The sequence below is a fragment of the Sebastes umbrosus genome, chromosome 14 (assembly GCF_015220745.1).
Source record: "Sebastes umbrosus isolate fSebUmb1 chromosome 14, fSebUmb1.pri, whole genome shotgun sequence".
Taxonomy (NCBI): domain Eukaryota; kingdom Metazoa; phylum Chordata; class Actinopteri; order Perciformes; family Sebastidae; genus Sebastes; species Sebastes umbrosus.
Genome location: NC_051282.1, coordinates 28,568,663 through 28,589,320, shown reverse-complemented (window position 1 = coordinate 28,589,320; position 20,658 = coordinate 28,568,663). Strand labels below are relative to the sequence as shown.

The window sequence follows — 20,658 nt, the reverse complement described above, 5'->3', positions numbered from 1 at the left end:
GTCAAAAATGCAGTGGAGTAAAAAAAAAATCTGATGTGTACATTATGAATACACAAAATCTTTATAATTTGGAAATCACAGATTTCTTTAAATAAAAATAATATATAATTTTTTTTTATCTACAACCAAGTCTAACATATAATATACTGAGCAGAACAAGGTGTGTATGTGTAAATATATATATATATATATATATATATACAGTATATATATATATATAAATAGTTGTGGTGTTTTACATGAATAAGAATGAATATTTAAATGAATATTGTAAGGTTTTCATTTATGTATTATAATTATAAATATATATATATAGATGTATACACATATATTTGTGGTGTTTTCTATTAATAAGACTTATGTATATTTATATACTGTATATTATAATTATAGAGATATATACACATATATTTGTGGTGTTTATATGCATATTTAAATTAATATTCTATTATTACATTTATAATAAATATATTAATTATTTACAAGAATATGAATTTGAACATTCATTCATTCTTATTCACATAAAACATCACAGATTGAAAAACGTCGTTGAATGTCTCCGGCTCGATTAAAATGTCTTGTATTTATGTGACATGTTGGCTCGATGATGTCGCGATAACTCCCTGGTCTGGATGTCTGGATGTCTGACTGCAGAGATGTAGAACAATAATCATCACAACATCACAGCCAGACGAGGATTAAACAACCTCATCGTGGGAATCATTTAAGCTGAGGTAACATTGGTTTCACTGACGTGTGTATCTTATTTAATTTGTCATTAATGTTCAAGCTGCAGAAAATGTTTAGTTTCATGACATTTAATTATTATAAGGTTGGTCCTGCTGACTGAAGTGTTACAGTAGCATGCTTTTATTAGCTAATTATTTAATGCTCAGCAGTATCAGTGTGATGCATTAATATAACAACTGGTGCATATTTATATACAACAGTTTAAATGTTGACTAATGAAACTCTTCCTGAAGTGTCGTGCACTGTAGTGCGCATGCGTTGGAGGGTGTGATGAAGGTAAAGGTGATCTCCATCCTGGAGGACAACTACATGTACCTGGTGATAGAGGAGCAGAGCAAACAGGCCATAGCTGTGGACCCTGCTGTACCACATCGGGTGAGACACACACGCACACACACACACACACACACACACACACATACTCCTGTTTCAGTCCATGTGATGCACATTCAAAAAAAATATTTTTTGTGTCTTTGTTTGCACAAGTAACAATATAATAAAACATAATAGATTAATCAAAAAGAATTGGTGCGATTAAAATAACAGCAAAATATATTAAACACAACCTGTAAGTATAATATAGTTTAATATATAGTATAATATAAACAACCAATAATTATATGTACTGATAATAAAATAAATGTTAGATTATTTTGATTAATGACGACTCTGCAGAGTGAATTTGCAATTCATTTTTTAGTTCATAAAACTTTCAAAATTGTGAAAATTATCCTCCACAATTTCCTAAATCCCAAAGTGATTTCATCAAATTGCTTGTTTTGTCCAACCTACAAATAGTCGTTTATCAAAATTATTGTTTTTAATTAATTAAAAAACAAAAACATATATGAAACACAAAGTGTAAGCATAATATACACTATAGTATAATATAAACAACAAACAACAATTATATGTATGTGATAATAAAATAAATGTTAGATTATTTTGATTATTGACTACTCTGTTTAGTATTTTCTCTTTTATTTATTTATTTATTTATTTTTATTAAATGTCAGAACATTTTGAAAATACCCTCAACAATTTGCTAAAGACCAAAATGATGTCATCAAATTGCTTGTTTTGTCCAACCTACAAATAATTGTTGAACATTTCCTTGTTGATTGAATAGTTACCTACAGTACAGTACATGTGTGAATTACTGCTAACAGAGAGATTATTTATTTTTTTTAAATTACAGCTGCTAGAAATCGTGCAGAGAGAGGGCTTGTCTCTGACGGCTATCCTCACCACACACCATCACTGGTAAGGCTGTGTGGTACACGAGTGGGGGGGTAGCGTTGCCTTACAGTAAATCAGTAATACCAGAACACCCGAATTCATCACTGCTAATAATTAACTACAGTAACCTGTTTTCTGTGATCAGGGACCATGCTCGGGGGAACGAGGCTCTGCTGAAGGAGGTTCCTGGTCTGAGGGTGTACGGGGGAGATGATCGGATCGGGGGTCTGACGGATAAAGTCACCGACGCTCAGGAACTCAAGGTGCCCACAAGTAACCCTTAAAACATCTCCAGTTTCTGACTTCAACATGTTAATCATACAGTTGTTGTTGTTGTTGTGTCTCTGCCATGTTGTCTGTTGATATTGTGCTTTCTCCGTTTTGCAGTTTAACTCCATCAATGTGAGGTGCCTGTTCACTCCCTGCCATACCTCTGGTCACATGTGCTACTTTGTTTGGGAGGATGAGTGCACTGACGCGCCCGCTGTGTTCACAGGTCTTTGTCTGTAAACATAACGAGCTGGGGAACCAGCTGAAACCTGAGAAGTACATTTCTGAACACGGCTTACAGTTCACTCACTGTCACATCACGTGGCATCAATTATGTATACTTAATTTTGAGTGGCTAGAGATATGAATCCTTGTTGACCAGCACATTGTGCATTGTTCTTGCTGCTGTGTGGGATGACAGGGACTGACCGCTGCCCTCTGCCTCCACTTGTTTTTGTTCTTGTGTTTGTTAGGGGATACGCTGTTTATCGGCGGATGCGGGCGGTTTCTTGAGGGTACGGCAGAACAGATGTACCACAACCTCACCCAGGTGCTGGGCTCGCTACCTCAAGACACGGTGAGTGGAAATAAAAGAGATATTTGTTGTGGGTTCTGTGCAGCGCTCTCGGGGTTAACAGCAGCTTGACATGACCTCAGATAAGAGCTGGTGTACGACTGAGTCACAGTGATGAACAAACACACGTACAATGAGGGGATTGAGTTCAGCCTGGCTCTCTTTTTTCTGCTCTCATAGTGCAAACCATCTAAAAAAATGGCACAAAGCCCAGAATGACCAAGATGCTCAACCTCTACTGCTATTTGTGAGTTAATCAGGAATCATGTGCTGTTCACCTGTTCAGAAGGTCTTCTGTGGACACGAGTACACCATTAAGAACCTGAAGTTTGCCATGCTGGTGGAGCCAGAGAATGAAAAGGTTAAAGAGATGCTGAGTTGGGCCAGGGTGAGCAATACAACTAAAAACTATTTTCTTTATTGTCAACAAAAATTAAAAATATATATTTTTTGCTGCGTTACCTGACCGTCTTTGTGTCTGCAGGCCAGAGATGATGATGACAAACCCACAGTGCCATCCACCCTGATGGAGGAGTTTGACTACAACCCTTTTCTTCGCCTCTCGTGAGTTCGGATATTTATATATAAAAATGTCACCAATTTTAAAAAATGGATTCAGATCTTTTTATGTTGTTTTGGATGTAATGCGCTTCTTTTGATGCTTCTTGTAGTGTTTTCAGCTTTTAATGATGAATTGCTCTGTGTACCTGGTAAAACAGGCTCATTTGATGAGCTCTTATTACAAGATGAATCAGTGGTTTCTAAAATCTTGATGTTTCCTGCCATAATTTAGTGTTATACTTTGTCTCAGTTGTTAATATATCTATATTTCTAATCCTCATCCTTTACTGTAGGGAGGAAGGAGTTCAAAAGTTCACTGGGAAGACAGACCCCGTAGAGGTGCTGAGGGTGCTACGGAAGGAGAAGGACAAATTTAAGAAGCCCAAGGAGAGACTTCCTGCCCACGCCATGTTGGCGTTGGAGTGGGGGCTCCTCCGACCCTGACTTCCACTTTCAGAGATCTGAATCAACTGTTGAGGAGGAACAGTTTGAATGACTGAATGCAGCAAAACACGACTCCGTAGAGTGTCATTTGTTGCTTTAACCCTAAATTTAACCGATTTATACTGTTGGGAACCTGGTTGACCCCCGTGTGTGTTTCTTTTAATAATTATGAAACAATGTCTGCACAAAGAGGCCAGTTTAAAGCTGCTTTCATTAAACATTCCTACAAACTAATTTAATTTACAGGCTGGTCTCCCCGTCTGTTATGCACAAACCAACAGGCAACGTCTGCTAATACCAATTCACATTGAAATTGTTTTCATTTTTATGTGTTGTGTATTTATTTTTTTAAATAACTGGTTTTGGGAGAAAAATGAGCTTAATTTCTTTATACTTTATATGCACTTTTGCTCTCTTTATTGATGTTTATTTTCAGTCCGGTAACCTTGTGACTGCCAGTTTATTGTACTTTATTTTTTACTAGTTTCAGTTTGGACATACTGTATATATATACTGTACAGTTGCTCTCTTGCTTACTTTTGCAGTTGGACTCGACACAATTGATTTACTGTAAATTTGTGTATAATTTAGACTGCACCTTATACACAGTATTTTGGAACAGGAGTCTGATGTGCTGCACTCATAAATTGTACAACAAGTGTAGAAACAAAAAATGCAGTGTACATCACTATGAATGTAGTAAATCCCCAGTTAGCGAGAGCTTATAATTGTACATCAGAGTCAAGATTATTCAATAAAACATATCAGTCTGAATCAATATTCTGTTGGACATCTTTTTTTTTTTTTTTTTTAAACGTACAAAACAAATGGCTACAATTAAATAAAATCTTTATTTTTTCAATATATATAAGATTAAATAAACAAGGAATGATTACATTTTGCTTTGTGTTATTTCAGCTCACATTTTCGAAGTGTAACAGGCGCCCCACAAATGTATTATTCTATATTTATACATTTGAAAGGACAATCAGCAGTATAAGGGCAAATGATCAGACCGTATACATGATGTGGTTTAGCTTCAGCATTGTGTCTATCATCTACGCTCGTGGTCTTCTTGCCAGGCACACAATGTTTAGACAAGGAGAAAGGTGGTTTAAAAGGTTATTGGCACATGTCAAACCAGCTTATATTTGACTTTGCCCATAACCCCTCTCTTCTCTCTGAACAGAGACAGAAACATTTATTTGGACGGTTGTGTAGTCAGTGCTTGTTGAAAAAAAATCTCTACTAATCACGCTTTCTTCACCACTTCATAGCGAGTCCGTTTGTCATCTTCTCCACGGTGTGGTAGCCCGTGTGCAGAAACGCTCTGGCTCTCTCCTCCCCTACGCTGTGGAGCCAGGACCGGTACAGCTCGGACACGCGGATGTCATCTTCTGGCGATAGGGGGCGCTCCGCCTTGTAGAGCGCCTCGACCTTCGCGAGAAGCTCCTTTGGCGTCTGACCAGGTAAGGGCTTAACCTGTCCACCTCCATTTAGACAGCCTGAATATTGACAAGAGTTGAGGGGAAACATGCCGTGCTTATCGCTGTAATTTGCTTGCAAACATCAAATTAGTAAAGCGGTGCTGGTGAGACTACGGTGCAAGTTGTGCTTGTCAATGCATGTATTTAAGATGCCTGCTTATTTCCCCAGATGTGACTGAACACAGCATTTTATAGCTTCCATATGTTTATGTAAAAAGCATGTCATTTATGATAGCTTGTGACCAGCTTAACATGAAAACAAATGGTAGTAGTAAACACTCTCTGGTGTGGTAAATATATGCCGTACCAATGGAGCAAACGTGCAATGGCACACATAAAGGAAAAGTTTACATCCACATATTTCACTTTACCTGACGGACAGGCCATAACTTCCACAAAGTCGTAAGGCGACTTCCCCTTCTTGAGTTTCTGCACCAGGTTCTGGATGTTGCGGAAGCCGTATGTGGAAGCAAAGCACAACAGGACAACTCCGTCTCTCTCTAGAGTCACTTCCTGGAAGTCTTTATTCCTGTGGCAGACGGGTTGAGGTGGGAAAACGGGGTTAGGCAGAAATTCTTCAACGCATTGGCCCTCTTGGACTGCACATATCAAGCCTCAAAAACATGAATTCGTACTGGACTCAAGCTTGACGGATCCACAAAATGACCACAAAGCAGTCAAGCTTCTTAAAGCTGTTGAGACGGACTCACCGGAGGGTCCTGTAGGTGAGCTGCTTCACCTCCTCTCCAAACAGCTGCTTGGCAGCGTAGGTGAAGACATGATGGAGGTAACCCCCTGACCCGCTCCCAGCATGGCTCAGGAACTCACCCCCGCTCACACTGCTGAACCTGGATCGAGAATAATATGTAGTGGGTGTCTATTCTTCAGGAAATTCCTGCTATGGCTAACAAACAAACAAAATGTCACAGAACTCACATTATGTCTGGCGGTACAGGTTCCACGTCATTAAGAGACACATTTTTCTCCTCCAGCATTCTCTGAACCTCTCCTATACGAGACATGAAAAGAGTAAGAAACACCACATTCATATAGACAAAGAGCATCATAAGAGTAGTTACTGTACCAGATGTGATGACGCAGTCCACTTCTCGCGTCTCAGCTTCATCCAGGTAGAACTCTGACCTCGAGGCCTCAAGTTTCTTGTCAAAGCAGGGCATTACTGCCACATGGTAGATCTGCTTTGGAGTTAGCCCCTAACAACAACAACACACACAATACACACAGTTTAATAGCAACTCATTATTCTATAACTTATCACTTTGACCTCCATGAAGTGGAGCACACTGTTTGATTGCAATATTGGATGTGAAAGGATCCCGGTACCTGTTGCTCAGCAAAATAGCCTTTAACCAGAGAGCCCATCATCGCTTGGGGGGAGCGAGTGGTACTAATGTAAGGAAGAATAAACTCCCCGTGGGTCTTCTCTGCATAGCAAATCCAACCTGAGCAAGACACACACACACACACAGACAGACACAAATGTTTACACTGAAGTGACTGACGCTGCCTTTTTCCTTTTATTAAGCATATCACTTAGTTACACAAATATGAAGACAGTTCCTCCCTCAACACAGCTACGTACAAATTCATATTCTACTTTTACATTATATTAATCGATGGAATTTTACATTGCAAGACTCAAAATATATTTGTCTGCAATTAAAAGCTTGTTAGTGAGCTGATTGTTCCCCAGCATGGTCAGACGCTCCAACATTATACCTACAGGGTTTTTAAGTGGAATACCTGGACAGGCTGATGTCATCATGGGAAGTCTCTTGCTGTCCTGCTCCTTCCTCTTGAAACGCTCCACGAACTCTCTCTGGCTCTCCAGCAGGCTGAAGGTCCGACTATACGTCGTTTCAAAGACATGATGAACTCCTGCAATAATGATAATAATAGTCATAAGTGACAGTCTAAATCAACTTCTCAAAAGAAAAAAAGTAATATTTGCACTCACCAAGGCCTTTGAAGAAAGAAGTGAGCCTCCTGCCTGCCTCACTGCTGCTGAGGTCATAGCGTGCTGCGAGGGACGCTCTGGACTGCGGTGACACCGACACCACCACCACCTTCTGCTCGTCTGCGTTGGCCTGTGAAGGGAGTCCAAATGACAAACACCCGAAATTATTACTATCACATTCCAAAGCAATCATAACTAGACACACACCACACAAGCATTCAAACACATCCATCCGTCTCTACCTTGTTGTTTAGCAGCACTTTTAAGAGCTCCTCGTGGCTCTGCTGCTGAATGAGGACGCTCTCAGCTGAGGTGATGCAGCCACTGCAGGCCAGACAGTCATTCAGTGAGATCTTCGCTTTCTCCAGCTTCTGCTTCCCACCATCCTGCAAACACGAGGCGAATTAACTCAAGGTGGTGCAATTTTACTTCACACGCAGGTTTTGATTAAGTCTAAATACCCACCTGGTTGACTTGGACGTAACTGCCATCATCTTCTATTTGAATTTTGGCCAAAGAACCTTGTTTCTTCTCTATTTTAACAGGTTTGACACATTCCTGCGAAACAGAAACCACATATGTGAACCAAACTACAAAATACTTTATGAACAAGATAAACACGGCAATTTATAACAACATCCAAAGGCACCTGACAGAACTGAGTAAGAACAACAAAGGTAAGAGAATAAAGAAGTAAGTAAAGAAATTAAATACAAGACAAAAAAAACATTAGTAGAGGTCAACACTTGGTAGACCAACGTTTCAAGCCAGATTCAGCTGTCATTTCACTGTTTTTTCTTCACAAAGACCACAGGAAATGACTAAATTATTCACGACAGGTAAGAAATTACACAAATGAACATCAGTGTTACATCATTCAGCATATGGCCGGTGATGAATCTAAATAATACATTCACAAGGAGAGATGGTTGGACTCCAAACCTATTTTTGAACATTTTTATAAAGAACTGAGGCAATATGGCACCACGATAAAATTTGAAAAAAATAAGAAAGCAATCAGAACTAACTATGTGTTTGACAAATTTCTTATGGACCGATGAGAATCTATTCTGATTTTGTATCAATTTTTTTATATATATATATAAATACTTCTCATGCCAGGGGTCCATTAAAAAAATAGAAAATAAATAAAATACAATTTATTTATATAAATAAATAAAATTGTAAAATTGTATTTTATTTATTTTCTACTTTTTAATGTACCCCTGGCATGAGCAGTTTTATATGTATATATTGTTATTGTACTTATATTTTCTAAAATAAAAGAAATCTAAATAATATAAACTGACAAAATACCAGGTGTTCAGTTTGATAATGTGGTCAATAACTCCAGCTACAGTAACGTATTGTCTATTGAGATAAAGTATAACTGAAACCATGTTATTACCCAACACTGCTGTTGCACTGGAGTTACATCACTGCTAACATTAGCAGAAAGCTAACTGCGCAGCACGCATTAGATGTTTTTAGCAGGTTTTGCGATCAATAACAGTTAAACCAATTAGTCAACATTACATTATCATAAGCTTTTGTCGAGGAGGATTCATAGTTGTGTTTATTTTTAAGTTGTTTGATCACACAGCAGCTCTGTGTGAGCAAACAGTGAGCATGCTAACTGTGAGCTATTTCAGTACATTTTTCTCTATCTACTGCTTTTATATGAGAAGTGAGTAATTATCGTTAACTATTACGTCCTTTTAGAATAAACCCCGGTGTTATAAACATGTTATAATAGTTGAAACTACCTGAGAAGGAGTGATAAAGTCATCCAGATCTGTCAGCTGCAGCACACCGCTGAAGACAGAAGCCATGTTCACTGCCGTAAAGCGATTTTGTTGTTTACTTTTGTGTCGTGAATAGCTCTCCTTGATTCAACCACTCCAGCTGAGACAAACTTCACTCTCAACCAGGGGTCTTTCCTATTTGTGCTTTTATACGGCTTGACTCCTCTCCTCGCGTCTTAGTCCCGCCCACGGGAGATGCGAGCGGAGGAGGCGAGGAAACGACTCGAGGAGAGAGGAAACGATGAAATATGTTTTTAGAGACATGGATTTAATTATCTTGTTTATCTGTATCTTATCTATATGTTTCACCCATACTATAAGCCTATAAGAAAGGGGAATCTACAAGCTTATAATCTTAAAATGCTGTTATGAGTCAGACACTGGGAAAAAGAGAGGTCAAGACAGGTCAGAAATAAACAGGAATTGTAGGTATAACATAGCTTTATTAAAAACAAACAAAAAAAATAAAACATTATTCACAGCTTTATGTGACTACACCTCCTCACTCAATCATTGCTCTTTCAAAACTGGGACTAGTTTTACATTTTATATGCAAACTTCTCCCTGTAAACTGTATCCCTCTTTTACATTTTATATAGTCTTTTCAAATATTTTATATTAACTTAAAATTGCAGCAGGAAAGGAATGCAGAATAAGAACATTGTATAAATTGTTCTTGGTGCATGTTACTCTGCAAGACATATTACAGATTAATAAACATGTATGTGCACTGGATATGGCGTTTATTATTTATATAAATTGTATTCAATATGTATTATTATTCTTTTCTTTTCTTTTTTTAAACGTGTTTTTATGTTTTTTTATTTTCTAATGTTTTCTTTTTATTTCAATCATTACTTTGAATGTATCTTATATTTTATAATTTCATTGACTCATTATAATAATAATAATAATTATTATTATTATATGTGAATATTTCATATATGTACAGTATATACATATATACATATATACACACACATATATATTCATATTAACATATATATATATATATATGTATATATATTACTCTATATATTAAGAGTAAAACTAGATCAGAGCATGTTTTCTGGTTGCCTCCTCTGTGTAGATGAAGAGACACGCACGCACCATTTTTTAGGATAGTTTTAGCAGTTACCATATTTGTTTTACTCTATCTGCTTTTATTGTCTGATGTTCTGTTTTAACAGTTACCATATCTTTTACTTTATTTATCTGCTTTTATTGTCTTGTGAAGCACTTTGTAACATCTGTTTTGAGAAGTGCTATATAAATAAATTTAATTGTTATTTATTATTATTTTGTTCAAATGATAGTGAATAATCAGATATTTATCACATATATAAAGGGATAAATCGATGCTATCTATATAATGTATATATATATATATATTAACAAGCTAGTATGACATGGATGGTACCAATGGATTCCTTAGGCCCGCTACAACCTAAAGAACACAGGTTGCGTTAAAGCGTTAAAGAAATTAAAAATTAGTTACTATTGTGTTAACTTTGAAAGCCCTAAACAAAATATTCTTTAACACAATTATAAGTATAAGTAGCTGGCTGCACACTTACTTACTATTACATATATATATATATATATATATATATATATATATAATGTATATATATATATATATATATATATATATATACACATATATACACACATATATATTCATATATACACATATATATATATATATATATATATATGTGTATATATATACACATATATATATATACATATATATATATATATATGTATATATATTACTCTATATATTACTCTATATATTAAGAGTAAAACTAGATGAAAGCATGTTTTCTTGTTGCTTCTTTAACACAATTATAAGTATAAGTAGCTGGCTGCACACTTACTTACTATTACATATATATATATATATATGTATATATACATAATGTATATATACATATATATATATATTGTGTATATATACACATATATACACACATATATTCATATATACACATATATATATATATATATATGTATATATACATATATATATACACACATATATACACACATATATATTCATATATACACATATATATACATATATATATACATATATATATATATGTATATATATATGTATATATATTACTCTATATATTAAGAGTACAACTAGATGAAAGCATGTTTTCTTGTTGCCTCCTGTCTGTGTAGATGAAGAGACGCACGCACGCACGCACCCTTTTGTTGTTATGACTACGGGGTCGTAAATCCGCCATGTTTTGCCTCCTCGCAGCGGCGTTGCGACAGAGACGGAGAACGACATGAATGTAGAAAATCCTCATCATCATACGGCAGCAACAGAACCAGAAGCAGAGAGGGAGACAGCGACCGACGACGACAACGAGACTATCACCATTCAGACCACACTGGGAGACGAAGGTGAGCTGTGCTTCTGGCTGAAAGCAGACAGAAAGATGTGTTAAACATTGTGTTTGGGCCTAGCTGACTTCCTCCATCATGAAGTGTTGCTAACAGCTAGCCACAGACAGCTAGCTGTTAGCAACAACATTAGCTTAGCATAGCTAGTTTGTGTCCCATGCTGCAGAAGAAGAAGTCAAACAACAAACATTGCCACATTATAGTGAAAGCAAACAGCTGTCTATTTACTAGGGCTGTCAATCAATTACAATATTGAATCACAACTAAATCACACATTTTATATCTGTTCAAAATGTACCTTAAAGGGAGATTTGTCAAGTATTTAATACTCTCATCAACATGGGAGTGGACAAATATGCTGCTTCATGCAAATGTATGTATATATTTATTATTGGAAATCAATTAACAACACAAAACAAAGGAAACAAGGATAGGTTCATTACTCAGAATGCAGAATAAGAACATTGTATAAATTGTTCTTGGTGCATGTTACTCTGCAAGACATATTACAGATTAATAAAAATGTATGTGCACTAGATATGTGCGTTTATTATTTATATACATTTTATTCAATATGTATTATTTTTTTTTTTTTTTTAAACATGTTTTTATGTTTTTATTTTCTAATATTTTTTCTTTATTATTTCAATCATTGCTTTGAATGTGTCTTATATTTTCATTGACTCATTATAATAATAATAATCATTATTATTATATAGTTAAAGTATATTTGATACAAGGATAGGTTCATTATCAATAATATATCATTACCACATTTCTTTTCTATAATTATCAATTTGTTATGTTACTTTATTTTATTTTTCTGGTTTCAATATTTGTTTTAAAAATGAAAAGAAATGTTGATATACGTTGGAATTGAATTATAAAATAACCCTTTTGCTAATAAAAAGAAATCTTAAAAAAAAAGACGTGTACTTTTATAAACTAAAAAGTGAGCCAATTTAGTCCCAACAAGTATTGAAGTAGTACTCTTACAAGCATACTACTAGCACATACTTATTACATAAAATAAACTTGAACTATAATTAGGTTTACTTCATAAAATAAACTTAAAGTATACTTCTTTTTTTATAAGGGTTACTGTGTCATTATGCATCTTACATGATCACAGCTGCTGCATATGTAGCTGCAGATAATGTAAATAATATTTTAGCTGTAAGAGCAAAATATACATGCATTATCACTGTCAAATAATAGTGAATAATCTGATATTTATCACATATATAAATAGATAAAGGGATAAATGGATGCTATTTAAGATAAGATACGATAAGATATTCCTTTATTAATCCCGCAGTGGGGAAATGTGTAGTGTACAGCAGCAAAAGGGATAGTGCAGAAAACAAGATGCATCAGCTAACACAGTAAAAAAGAGCTAAACAAAGTGTAACAAAATATGAACCATTTAAATAGAAGGAAGTATAAAAATAGGAGCAGTATATACAGTATTGACAATAAACAGACTATTAACAAAATTGCACAAGTGGAAAATGATATTGCACTGTGAGAATGAAATGAAATTCCATCTGAAAATATCAGGTTATTGTCAGTTTTTTGGTGTGTAATGCTCAAATCATAACATGGCAAACTGCAGCCCAACAGGCAACAACAGCTGTCAGTGTGTCAGTGTGCTGACTTGACTATGACTTGCCCCAAACTGCATGTGATTATCATAAAGTGGGCATGTCTGTAAAGGGGAGACTCGTGGGTACCCAGAGAACCCATTTTCATTCACATATCTGGAGGTCAGAGGTCAAGGGACCCCTATGAAAATGGCCATGCCGGTTTTTCTTCGCAGATATTTAGTGTAAGTTTAGGGCGTTATTTAACGTTCTTCGCAACAAGCTAGCATGAAATGGTTGGTACCAATGGATTCCTTAGGCCCGCTACAACCTAAAGAACACAGGTTGCGTTAAAGTGTTAAAGAAATTAAAAATTAGTTAGTATCGTGTTAACTTTGAAAGCCCTAAGCAAAATATTCTTTAACACAATTATAAGTATAAGTAGCTGGCTGCACACTTACTTACTATTACACAATTACTATTCTTAACGTTGTGTTTCTGTGCTGTCAGATGAAGATGTGCACAAGTGCGGACGCTGTCAGACCGAGTTTTCCACGTTGGAGGCTTTTATCCAGCACAAGCTACAACACAACTGCAGACGTGCGGAGGCGAGCAGCCAGGAGGCCAACGAAGAGGTATATGAACTGTTACTGTGTGTGGGTTTATATTCTATATTAACAGCAGTGGAGAACAAATGTTTATCTACATTTTTGCCAGGTTACTGCAGCCAATGGAGGTTCTTCTTCAGAGGTGAAAACAGCTGATGGTGCATCCTCAGATGAGCCATTGAAGAGCACTTATGGTGGGTCAACATTAAGACTGCAACTAAAGTATTTATCATTAATTAATTTGCCGATTATTTCTCTACAAATGGTGGAAAAATAGTGCCCATTATAATTTCCCACAGGTGACTTGTTCCAAGTGTTTATTTTATCCAACTATCAATCCCAAACCCAAAGATATTCAGTTTCCTACTACCATTTAAGACAAAGAAAAACATTAAATCCACACATTTTCAGAAGCTGAGATCAGCAAATGTTTAGTATTTTTGCTTGAAAGTAGATTGAAGCAATAAATTCCTTAAAACTACATTTTTGTTTATCGACAATTAATCTCTGATCAGCACCGTTTCAACCTGACGTTTCAGGAGGACTAAATTGTTATTTTGTCTGTTTTTCACACAGATGGAAGCAGCAGTGGTACGTTGGGTCGAGGTAGCAGGAAGAAAGTCGTTTCACTCAAAGTCACGGACCACTCAGATGGGACCGAAGGATCCTTATCTGACAATGCTGACAGTGACCTCAAGCCTGTCTTCAAAGTCAACCAAGAGGGACGCTACATTTGCCAACTTTGTGACAAGACATTTAAAACAGTGAGTCAGTTCGTTTGTGTGTGTGTGTAGCTAAAATGAGATTTCCTGATTATTAGAAAGACATGCAGGGTATTACACTTCATGTTGCCACTAATACGCTCTACTTTCACCCAACAGACCAACATCTTGAGAACTCACATGAAAACTCACAGCGACCACAAGAACTTCTCATGTGACCTATGTGGGACCTCCTTTCGCACAAAAGGCTCCCTGATTCGTCACAATCGTCGTCACACTGGTACAGAGCGTAAACAGGGACTGTTTTTGTTTTGAATTGATGTCCTTTAATACATTTTACCTAATGATAGCACTGCTTTTTTCCTGTTCTCTTGCAGATGAGCGGCCGTATCGCTGTACCTTATGTGGCCAGTCTTTCAGAGAGTCGGGTGCCCTCACCAGACACCTTAAGGCCCTCACACCCTGCACAGAAAAGATCCGCTTTGTTCAGTACAAGGAGATCTTGGTCAGCAAAGATGGAGTACAAAAAGGTTAGATTCACACTGCAGAAGTTGTTATCTTGTGCGTCTGTGCTGAAGAGGGTAGCTTGATGGTCTTGTGCATCTATTCTATCAAAGCAAATGAGCTGCAGCCGTGGGTGGAGTCCTTGAGAATTTTAATAGTTGACGATGTAGTAACTTTAAGAATAGATTTAGAATACTTAAGGAAGTGACTGACAGGTCTGTGTGAACTGTCCAGGAGTCGAAGATGATCATGCTGCAATGGCCGCTCAGCAGCATGAGGTCGTGGTTGTGGAGCAACAGCCAGAAGAGGAGCAGGAGCAGGAGATGGTAGAGGCTCAGACTGCTGTCGTCAGTGTGGTAGAGGCTGGTTCACAAGAGGTCCTCCATCAGGTCCACTTCACAATGGAGGTGAATGGAACAACGCAGGAGCAACAAGTGAGTACAGAAAGGGTGCACATTTAGCTCAAAGTCCTGTATGGGCTTTAAGCACTCATAATATACACAAAACACATACTCTTTATTTTCCTTAAAATGCCTTTTGGTACATTTATGGAATGATTTAAAGAAAAAGTGGAGACATCATCCGACCTTTTCTGTTGTCCTGTTGCTCTGCCTCTGGCCAGGTCGTAGTAGAGCAGTCTCAGGTGGAAGCCCTGGCGGCTGCTGCAGCAGCAGGCGACAACCTCATCTGCCAGGCCATCATCAACTCTGGCATCGCTCTGGAAACAGAGGAAGCTGTGGTGGAGGAGACCTCACAGGAAACCGAGGAGATGGATAAAGAGGTTTCTGGCTGTCCTGATATTGATGAGAGTGTCACTGAGATCCAGGTCAAAGAAGAGTTTGTGGAGATGGAGGCAGAGGTAAGGATGGCAGTAACTGGAACTGACCAGTACATTTACGGCACTGCGTTCTCTTAGAAGACAGGTTTTGTTTCCCAATCAGTTTTTAAATAAATGTAATGTAATAAATGTAATTGCGATTATTTTGGCTGATATTATATAATATATACTAGATCATTTTCTTTTACATTATTCTCATTTTCATTGAAAAAGATATTAAAATGATTATGGTGTGTATGGTGCGGGGATCTATACCAAACAAAGATGGTACAGGACATCTCTGCAGCATCACAATATATAATTTAAAATGGTATTTTGACACACATTTCATCTTTAACAAATATTGCAACTTCTACGATTTTAATTGCAGAAGGCCATATTGCACCAAAGATACAATTTCGATTCATTCTGCAGCCCTAGTTTTTTTTAAAGGGTAAAAAAACAGAAAAGCTGTTAATCACTAACATAAACTGACGGGGAAACACTGAATTGATCACTGGAAACATTTGAACTGGTTCTCAGCAGAGCAGAGTGTTGCAATGATTGATTTGCACTCATAGCTTTATTTTTTTATTTTGCAGGAAGCAGGTGATGGAGTTGAGCAAACATCTGCAAAATTGTACACGTGTCCACACTGTAATCGCTCCTTCAAGGGACTGAATTACTTCCGTTTTCATGTCAAAGGCCACTTGGGTAAGTGCATAACTATTAATGATGACTCACAGCATCACTGTACGCTCCCCTCTTATCATCCTCTTCATTGACCTTCATCAACATGTGAAATCAAAAGAAAGCAGTTGCTGGGACACTGACCAATTTCAGAAAAAAAAACAACTTTGGAATTTCAGGAACTTTGTGGACCTTTTGTTGGTCCGTAGATAAACATGTCATTCTTCTCTGTGTATTCTTTCTCTTTCTGCAGGTTACAAGCCCTTTAAGTGCACGCTCTGCCATAAGGAGTTTCTGACTGGTTACCTGCTGAAGAAACACATGGAAGTCCATGTCAGTGAGAGGAGGTACAAGTGTGGCGAGTGTGGCAAGCTGTACAAAACCGTCGGGCATGTACGTGAGCACATGAGGGCCCACTCGGATGAAAGACCCTACCGCTGTGCCCGATGCAACAAGGGTTATAAGACCAAGGTGATTTTGTAGACATTAGACTTTGTTGTGTTAAACATCTCAGCTTTTATTTCATTCAGAAGTCATCATTCACAGATGTAAAAGGCGGAGCCATCTCCAACATATCTCTTTGTGTTGCTCAGAATGCCTTGCAGGTGCATCAGCGGACCCACGGGGAAGATAAACCTTATGTGTGTCAGTTCTGCTTGAGAGGCTTCAGGGAGAAAGGCTCTCTGGTGCGACACATCCGCCATCACACCGGAGAGAAGCCTTTCAAGTGCCCAAAGTGCGGGCGCGGCTTTGCCGAGCACGGGACTCTCAATCGGCATATGCGTGCGAAAGGTCTTTGTGAATAACTGACAACAAAACTTAGTATTTTCAGCACAATACAGACAAACATGATAACACAATTTGTGATTTCCACCAGGAGGCTGCCAGAAGGACGATTCCAGTGAGCAGCCGGATATGGTAACAGAGGAGCAGGCGTCGGTGGACAGCCTCGCTACGGCAGCCATCATCTCAGAGGATCCTCATGCCGTCCTGGTGGAGTTCTCCTCCGTGGTGGCAGACACACAGGAGTACATCATCAAGGTGAGACACTGGGAAGCAGGGCTAAGAGAAAGCGTGGTTTCTCTGCTTACATCACAGCTTCAAGGTGCATTTAAGGGTAGAATTTGTTTAAGCACCTCTGTCCCAATCAGTATTGTCAAAGCAAGTGTTGTGTTTATTAGCGATCAATAGCAGAATACGGGCTGTCACATCACTGATTGAAGTGTAAATTGATTGCTGATTAGAACCAATCACTCAGTACTTTTCTTTGCCAAGTGCAGAGACCTATTTAAAGAGAGGACAACTTGATTTCTGGTCGTTTTTAAAGTTGCAAATTACATTTTATTTGTTTACAGAAAAGAGTAACCGCAGACTGAATAGACAGGAATGGAAATGCCGGCTTCAACAGCATTTGTTTCCGACATTATTTTGTATAGGAGTGACTGACAGGCATCATAGTCGATAGTGAATAATGACACAAATTATTTATTTACATGGTCCAAATACAGTTTTGGAGACAGGAAGAGCTAGTAGGTCATTAGAAGTCAGCACTACCGCTTACATATTTCCAAATTATTGTCTTCAGCTTAGTCATATCAGAGAAACAAAATTTAAAAGCACAGACTAAATCAAATGGACTCTTCTCGTGAACACGGTAAACACAACCCCATTTGAAGGCATTTTATTTGCTCTACTTCTCTCATATCCTCTAGACTCAAACAGAGGAGGACGTGCAGGAAGAAGAGGTTACACTCATTCAAGACAGCCAGAATGAGGTCAGTACACACACACACACACACAAATGAGAACATCTGTATGATCATTAGAAGTGGCAGAGTGTGAGAATCTCACTGTTTTTAAAATTGGGTTTATAAACATATTTAATGTTAAAGGTGCAGTTTGTAGGATTTGGTGGCATCTAGTGGTGTGGTTGCAGGTTGAGCTCACTCCCTTTCCAAGACTGCGGTATAATGAGCCACCGAGTGCAAAACACCTTTTTCCTCGCTCAGAGGCCATCCTTACCATAATAACACTACTTTAAAAGCAATGGTCGGCGGCTCACGGAACCATGGTTTTGAACTCTGCGGCTCACGTTACCGCAGTTTTACAAGCGTGTCGGAAAACTACGGTGGCTCTCTCTAGAATCAGTGTTTGGTTTGTCCGTTCTGGGCTACTGTAGAAACATGGCGGACTCCGTGAAGAGGACCCGCTCCCTATGTAGATATGAAAGGCTCATTTTAAGCGTACGATTCTTAGTTTCAGGTGATTATACACTAATGAAAACATAGTTATGAATATTATATTCTATTTCTTCTAATAGATCCCCCTAAATGCTACGCACTGTTCCTTTAAGGATCTGATAAGAGCTGTCTTTTATATTTTCATCATGTTATAACTCTGCTTCTACCTTCCTATATCCAACCTCTCCCTGCCAGATGGGAAACCACATCATGAAAGTGGTGCAGCGACTTGTCAGCCAGTCGCAAGGCGCCGGCGGCACGGGCAGCCACCAGATCATCGTGCGCAACATGGCGATGAACGAGGAGGCCGCGTCCATCTCCGACTGTGGCGACACGATCACCATCGCTACGCCCGAGAGCCTGACGGAGCAAGTGGCCATGACGCTGGCCTCCGCCATCAGTGACGGCACGCTGCTGGGCACGGCGGGCACCGTGGAGACGGCACACGGAACAGTTACCATGGTGACCACGGAGGAAGCAGTGGAGGAGGGAATACAGATGGTGCAGCATCAAGAGGAGTATGTCATCACCTCCCCAGAGGAGGTGGAGATTCAGACTGTCGTTTTATGATCGAAGAGGATGCTAACTATGGACTGAACCTGCGTAGCAGACTACTGGAGAGTTTATATGAGCCTCATTTGTGAGATTTGATTTCAAAACAAAAGGCCAAAGTGTTTATAGTTACAGAAATAGAACAACCTACAAAGTGTGAAAGATAAAGACTTTGCATGAGGACTAGTTCTATCGTGTGTTTGGTTTACTAAAATGAAGCACTGCATTCAGCTAATTTTCAACCTTTAAGGTGCATACAGCTTAAAAGAATAACTAACCACATTCATTTAATACGGTTTTCATTTTGAAGGCCTGAACAGATGCACATTTCTTCTTTTATGTGGTATAAAATGAACACGTCTTTGCCTTTTCATCTGTTGTCGTAGCCTGGTCTCGTCTCTTTGCTGCAGTCAAAAAAAGTGAAAATTCCCTCTTACTTAAAATTTACTACCTAAAACGGCGTCATTCCATCAGCAGTTTTCACTTCTGCTCTCTGATGTCCGGGTCGGCTACAGTCGAGTTTCTGAACTCTTTATCGTCTCAAAAATGAAATGTGATGCGTTTGAGGAGAGTTATAAAACGTCCCATGGCACAGTGTTAAATCATAATGCATCTTTTAAGCATGACGACTACAGCAGACATTAAGATGTGGTCAGTTTACTTGAGCAGAGTTTGCATCAAATAAATGCTATTTTCTTATACAGTTGGCTTCTATTTATCTTTGTTTATATCCTGTTTTTGTGAACCTGCGGCTCTGGAGCCACATGCGGCTCTTTAGCCCCTCTCCAGTGGCTCCCTGTGGATTTTTAAAAAAAATGAGTGGAAATGAATAACTGTTTTACTGTTTACATTTTCAATTTTATTTATCATTGTTGTGTGTTTAATGTACGACGGTACAACGGAGTATTAGGGCCACATTGAGGAAAAAAAATTAATCTGAGATTACGAGAATAAAGTCATAATATTATAAAGTAGTAATTTTACGTGTTATTTTCTTCTTTTCTTGTAAAGTTATGACTTTATTCTCGTAACTTTATGACTTTTTCCCCTTAAAGTTATGACGTTATTCTCATATCACAACTTTTTTTCTCGTAAACTTATGACTTTTTTCTCGTAATGACTTTATTCTCGTAATATTATGACTTTATTCTCGAAATCTCAGATCATTTTTCCCTGAATGTGACCCTAATACTCCGTAGTACATTTGCACCTGGGCCCTCACTGTATTAGACTTATATACTATATACTTAGACTATAAACTGTGTTACCTTCATCACAATGCTCAAATGTTTTGCGGCTCCAGACAGATTTCTTTTCTTCTTTTTTTGCCTAAAATGGCTCTTTGATAGTAAAGGTTGCTGACCCCTGGCTTAGCTGAAATATTTCAGGCAACCTTGAGCATATGTGTGC

General features: G+C 37.9%; 3 protein-coding genes across 6 annotated transcripts; 2 read left to right on the top strand and 1 right to left on the bottom strand.

Moving 5' to 3' along the window:
* The first annotated feature begins 594 nt into the window (after nucleotides 1–594).
* On the top strand, nucleotides 595–4,616 carry LOC119501616 (hydroxyacylglutathione hydrolase-like protein). Its single transcript, XM_037792086.1, has 9 exons — nucleotides 595–734; nucleotides 984–1,125; nucleotides 1,949–2,013; nucleotides 2,135–2,252; nucleotides 2,377–2,485; nucleotides 2,733–2,836; nucleotides 3,120–3,221; nucleotides 3,318–3,397; nucleotides 3,688–4,616. The coding sequence occupies exons 2-9, from the start codon at nucleotides 1,021–1,023 to the stop codon at nucleotides 3,836–3,838; spliced, it is 834 nt and encodes a 277-aa protein (XP_037648014.1). The 5' UTR covers nucleotides 595–734; nucleotides 984–1,020; the 3' UTR covers nucleotides 3,839–4,616.
* A 54-nt stretch (nucleotides 4,617–4,670) lies between these two features.
* On the bottom strand, nucleotides 4,671–11,473 carry narfl (nuclear prelamin A recognition factor-like). 3 transcript variants are annotated; one of them, XM_037792085.1, is made up of 11 exons: nucleotides 11,331–11,473; nucleotides 7,769–7,861; nucleotides 7,546–7,689; nucleotides 7,304–7,433; nucleotides 7,090–7,224; nucleotides 6,670–6,788; nucleotides 6,410–6,539; nucleotides 6,262–6,334; nucleotides 6,036–6,173; nucleotides 5,697–5,854; nucleotides 4,671–5,343 (listed from the first exon to the last, which is right to left on the bottom strand). In XM_037792085.1, the coding sequence occupies exons 1-11, from the start codon at nucleotides 11,439–11,441 to the stop codon at nucleotides 5,102–5,104; spliced, it is 1,473 nt and encodes a 490-aa protein (XP_037648013.1). In that variant the 5' UTR covers nucleotides 11,442–11,473; the 3' UTR covers nucleotides 4,671–5,101. The 3 variants fall into 3 exon arrangements, with proteins under 3 accessions (XP_037648013.1, XP_037648011.1, XP_037648012.1); XM_037792083.1 differs by lacking the exon at nucleotides 11,331–11,473 and adding an exon at nucleotides 9,070–9,215; XM_037792084.1 differs by lacking the exon at nucleotides 4,671–5,343 and adding an exon at nucleotides 5,359–5,478 and having other exon boundaries at nucleotides 5,633–5,854; nucleotides 11,331–11,465.
* On the top strand, nucleotides 11,366–19,951 carry e4f1 (E4F transcription factor 1). Of its 2 annotated transcripts, none has more exons than XM_037792082.1 (14): nucleotides 11,366–11,532; nucleotides 13,626–13,750; nucleotides 13,833–13,917; nucleotides 14,300–14,487; nucleotides 14,605–14,725; nucleotides 14,823–14,975; nucleotides 15,184–15,383; nucleotides 15,572–15,808; nucleotides 16,369–16,480; nucleotides 16,710–16,927; nucleotides 17,050–17,248; nucleotides 17,337–17,497; nucleotides 18,169–18,231; nucleotides 18,892–19,951. In XM_037792082.1, exons 1-14 carry the CDS (start codon nucleotides 11,415–11,417, stop codon nucleotides 19,264–19,266), a joined length of 2,355 nt encoding a protein of 784 aa, XP_037648010.1. In that variant the 5' UTR covers nucleotides 11,366–11,414; the 3' UTR covers nucleotides 19,267–19,951. The 2 variants fall into 2 exon arrangements, with proteins under 2 accessions (XP_037648010.1, XP_037648009.1); XM_037792081.1 differs by having other exon boundaries at nucleotides 11,367–11,532; nucleotides 17,334–17,497.
* Nucleotides 19,952–20,658: the final 707 nt, after the last annotated feature.

Excerpts from the sequence above, each read along its gene's own strand:
- LOC119501616 (XM_037792086.1), top strand. The coding sequence starts at position 1,021 with ATGAAGGTAAAGGTGATCTCCATCCTGGAGGACAACTACATGTACCTG. Across the intron at positions 1,126-1,948 it reads ACCCTGCTGTACCACATCGG|CTGCTAGAAATCGTGCAGAG; the intron begins GTGAGACACACA and ends TTTAAATTACAG. Across the intron at positions 3,222-3,317 it reads AGATGCTGAGTTGGGCCAGG|GCCAGAGATGATGATGACAA; the intron begins GTGAGCAATACA and ends TTGTGTCTGCAG.
- e4f1 (XM_037792081.1), top strand. The coding sequence starts at position 11,415 with ATGAATGTAGAAAATCCTCATCATCATACGGCAGCAACAGAACCAGAA. Across the intron at positions 16,481-16,709 it reads TCATGTCAAAGGCCACTTGG|GTTACAAGCCCTTTAAGTGC; the intron begins GTAAGTGCATAA and ends CTCTTTCTGCAG. Across the intron at positions 18,232-18,891 it reads TTCAAGACAGCCAGAATGAG|ATGGGAAACCACATCATGAA; the intron begins GTCAGTACACAC and ends TCTCCCTGCCAG.
- narfl (XM_037792085.1), bottom strand. The coding sequence starts at position 11,441 with ATGATGATGAGGATTTTCTACATTCATGTCGTTCTCCGTCTCTGTCGC. Across the intron at positions 7,690-7,768 it reads GTTACGTCCAAGTCAACCAG|GATGGTGGGAAGCAGAAGCT; the intron begins GTGGGTATTTAG and ends TCGTGTTTGCAG. Across the intron at positions 6,335-6,409 it reads GGACTGCGTCATCACATCTG|GAGAGGTTCAGAGAATGCTG; the intron begins GTACAGTAACTA and ends TGTCTCGTATAG.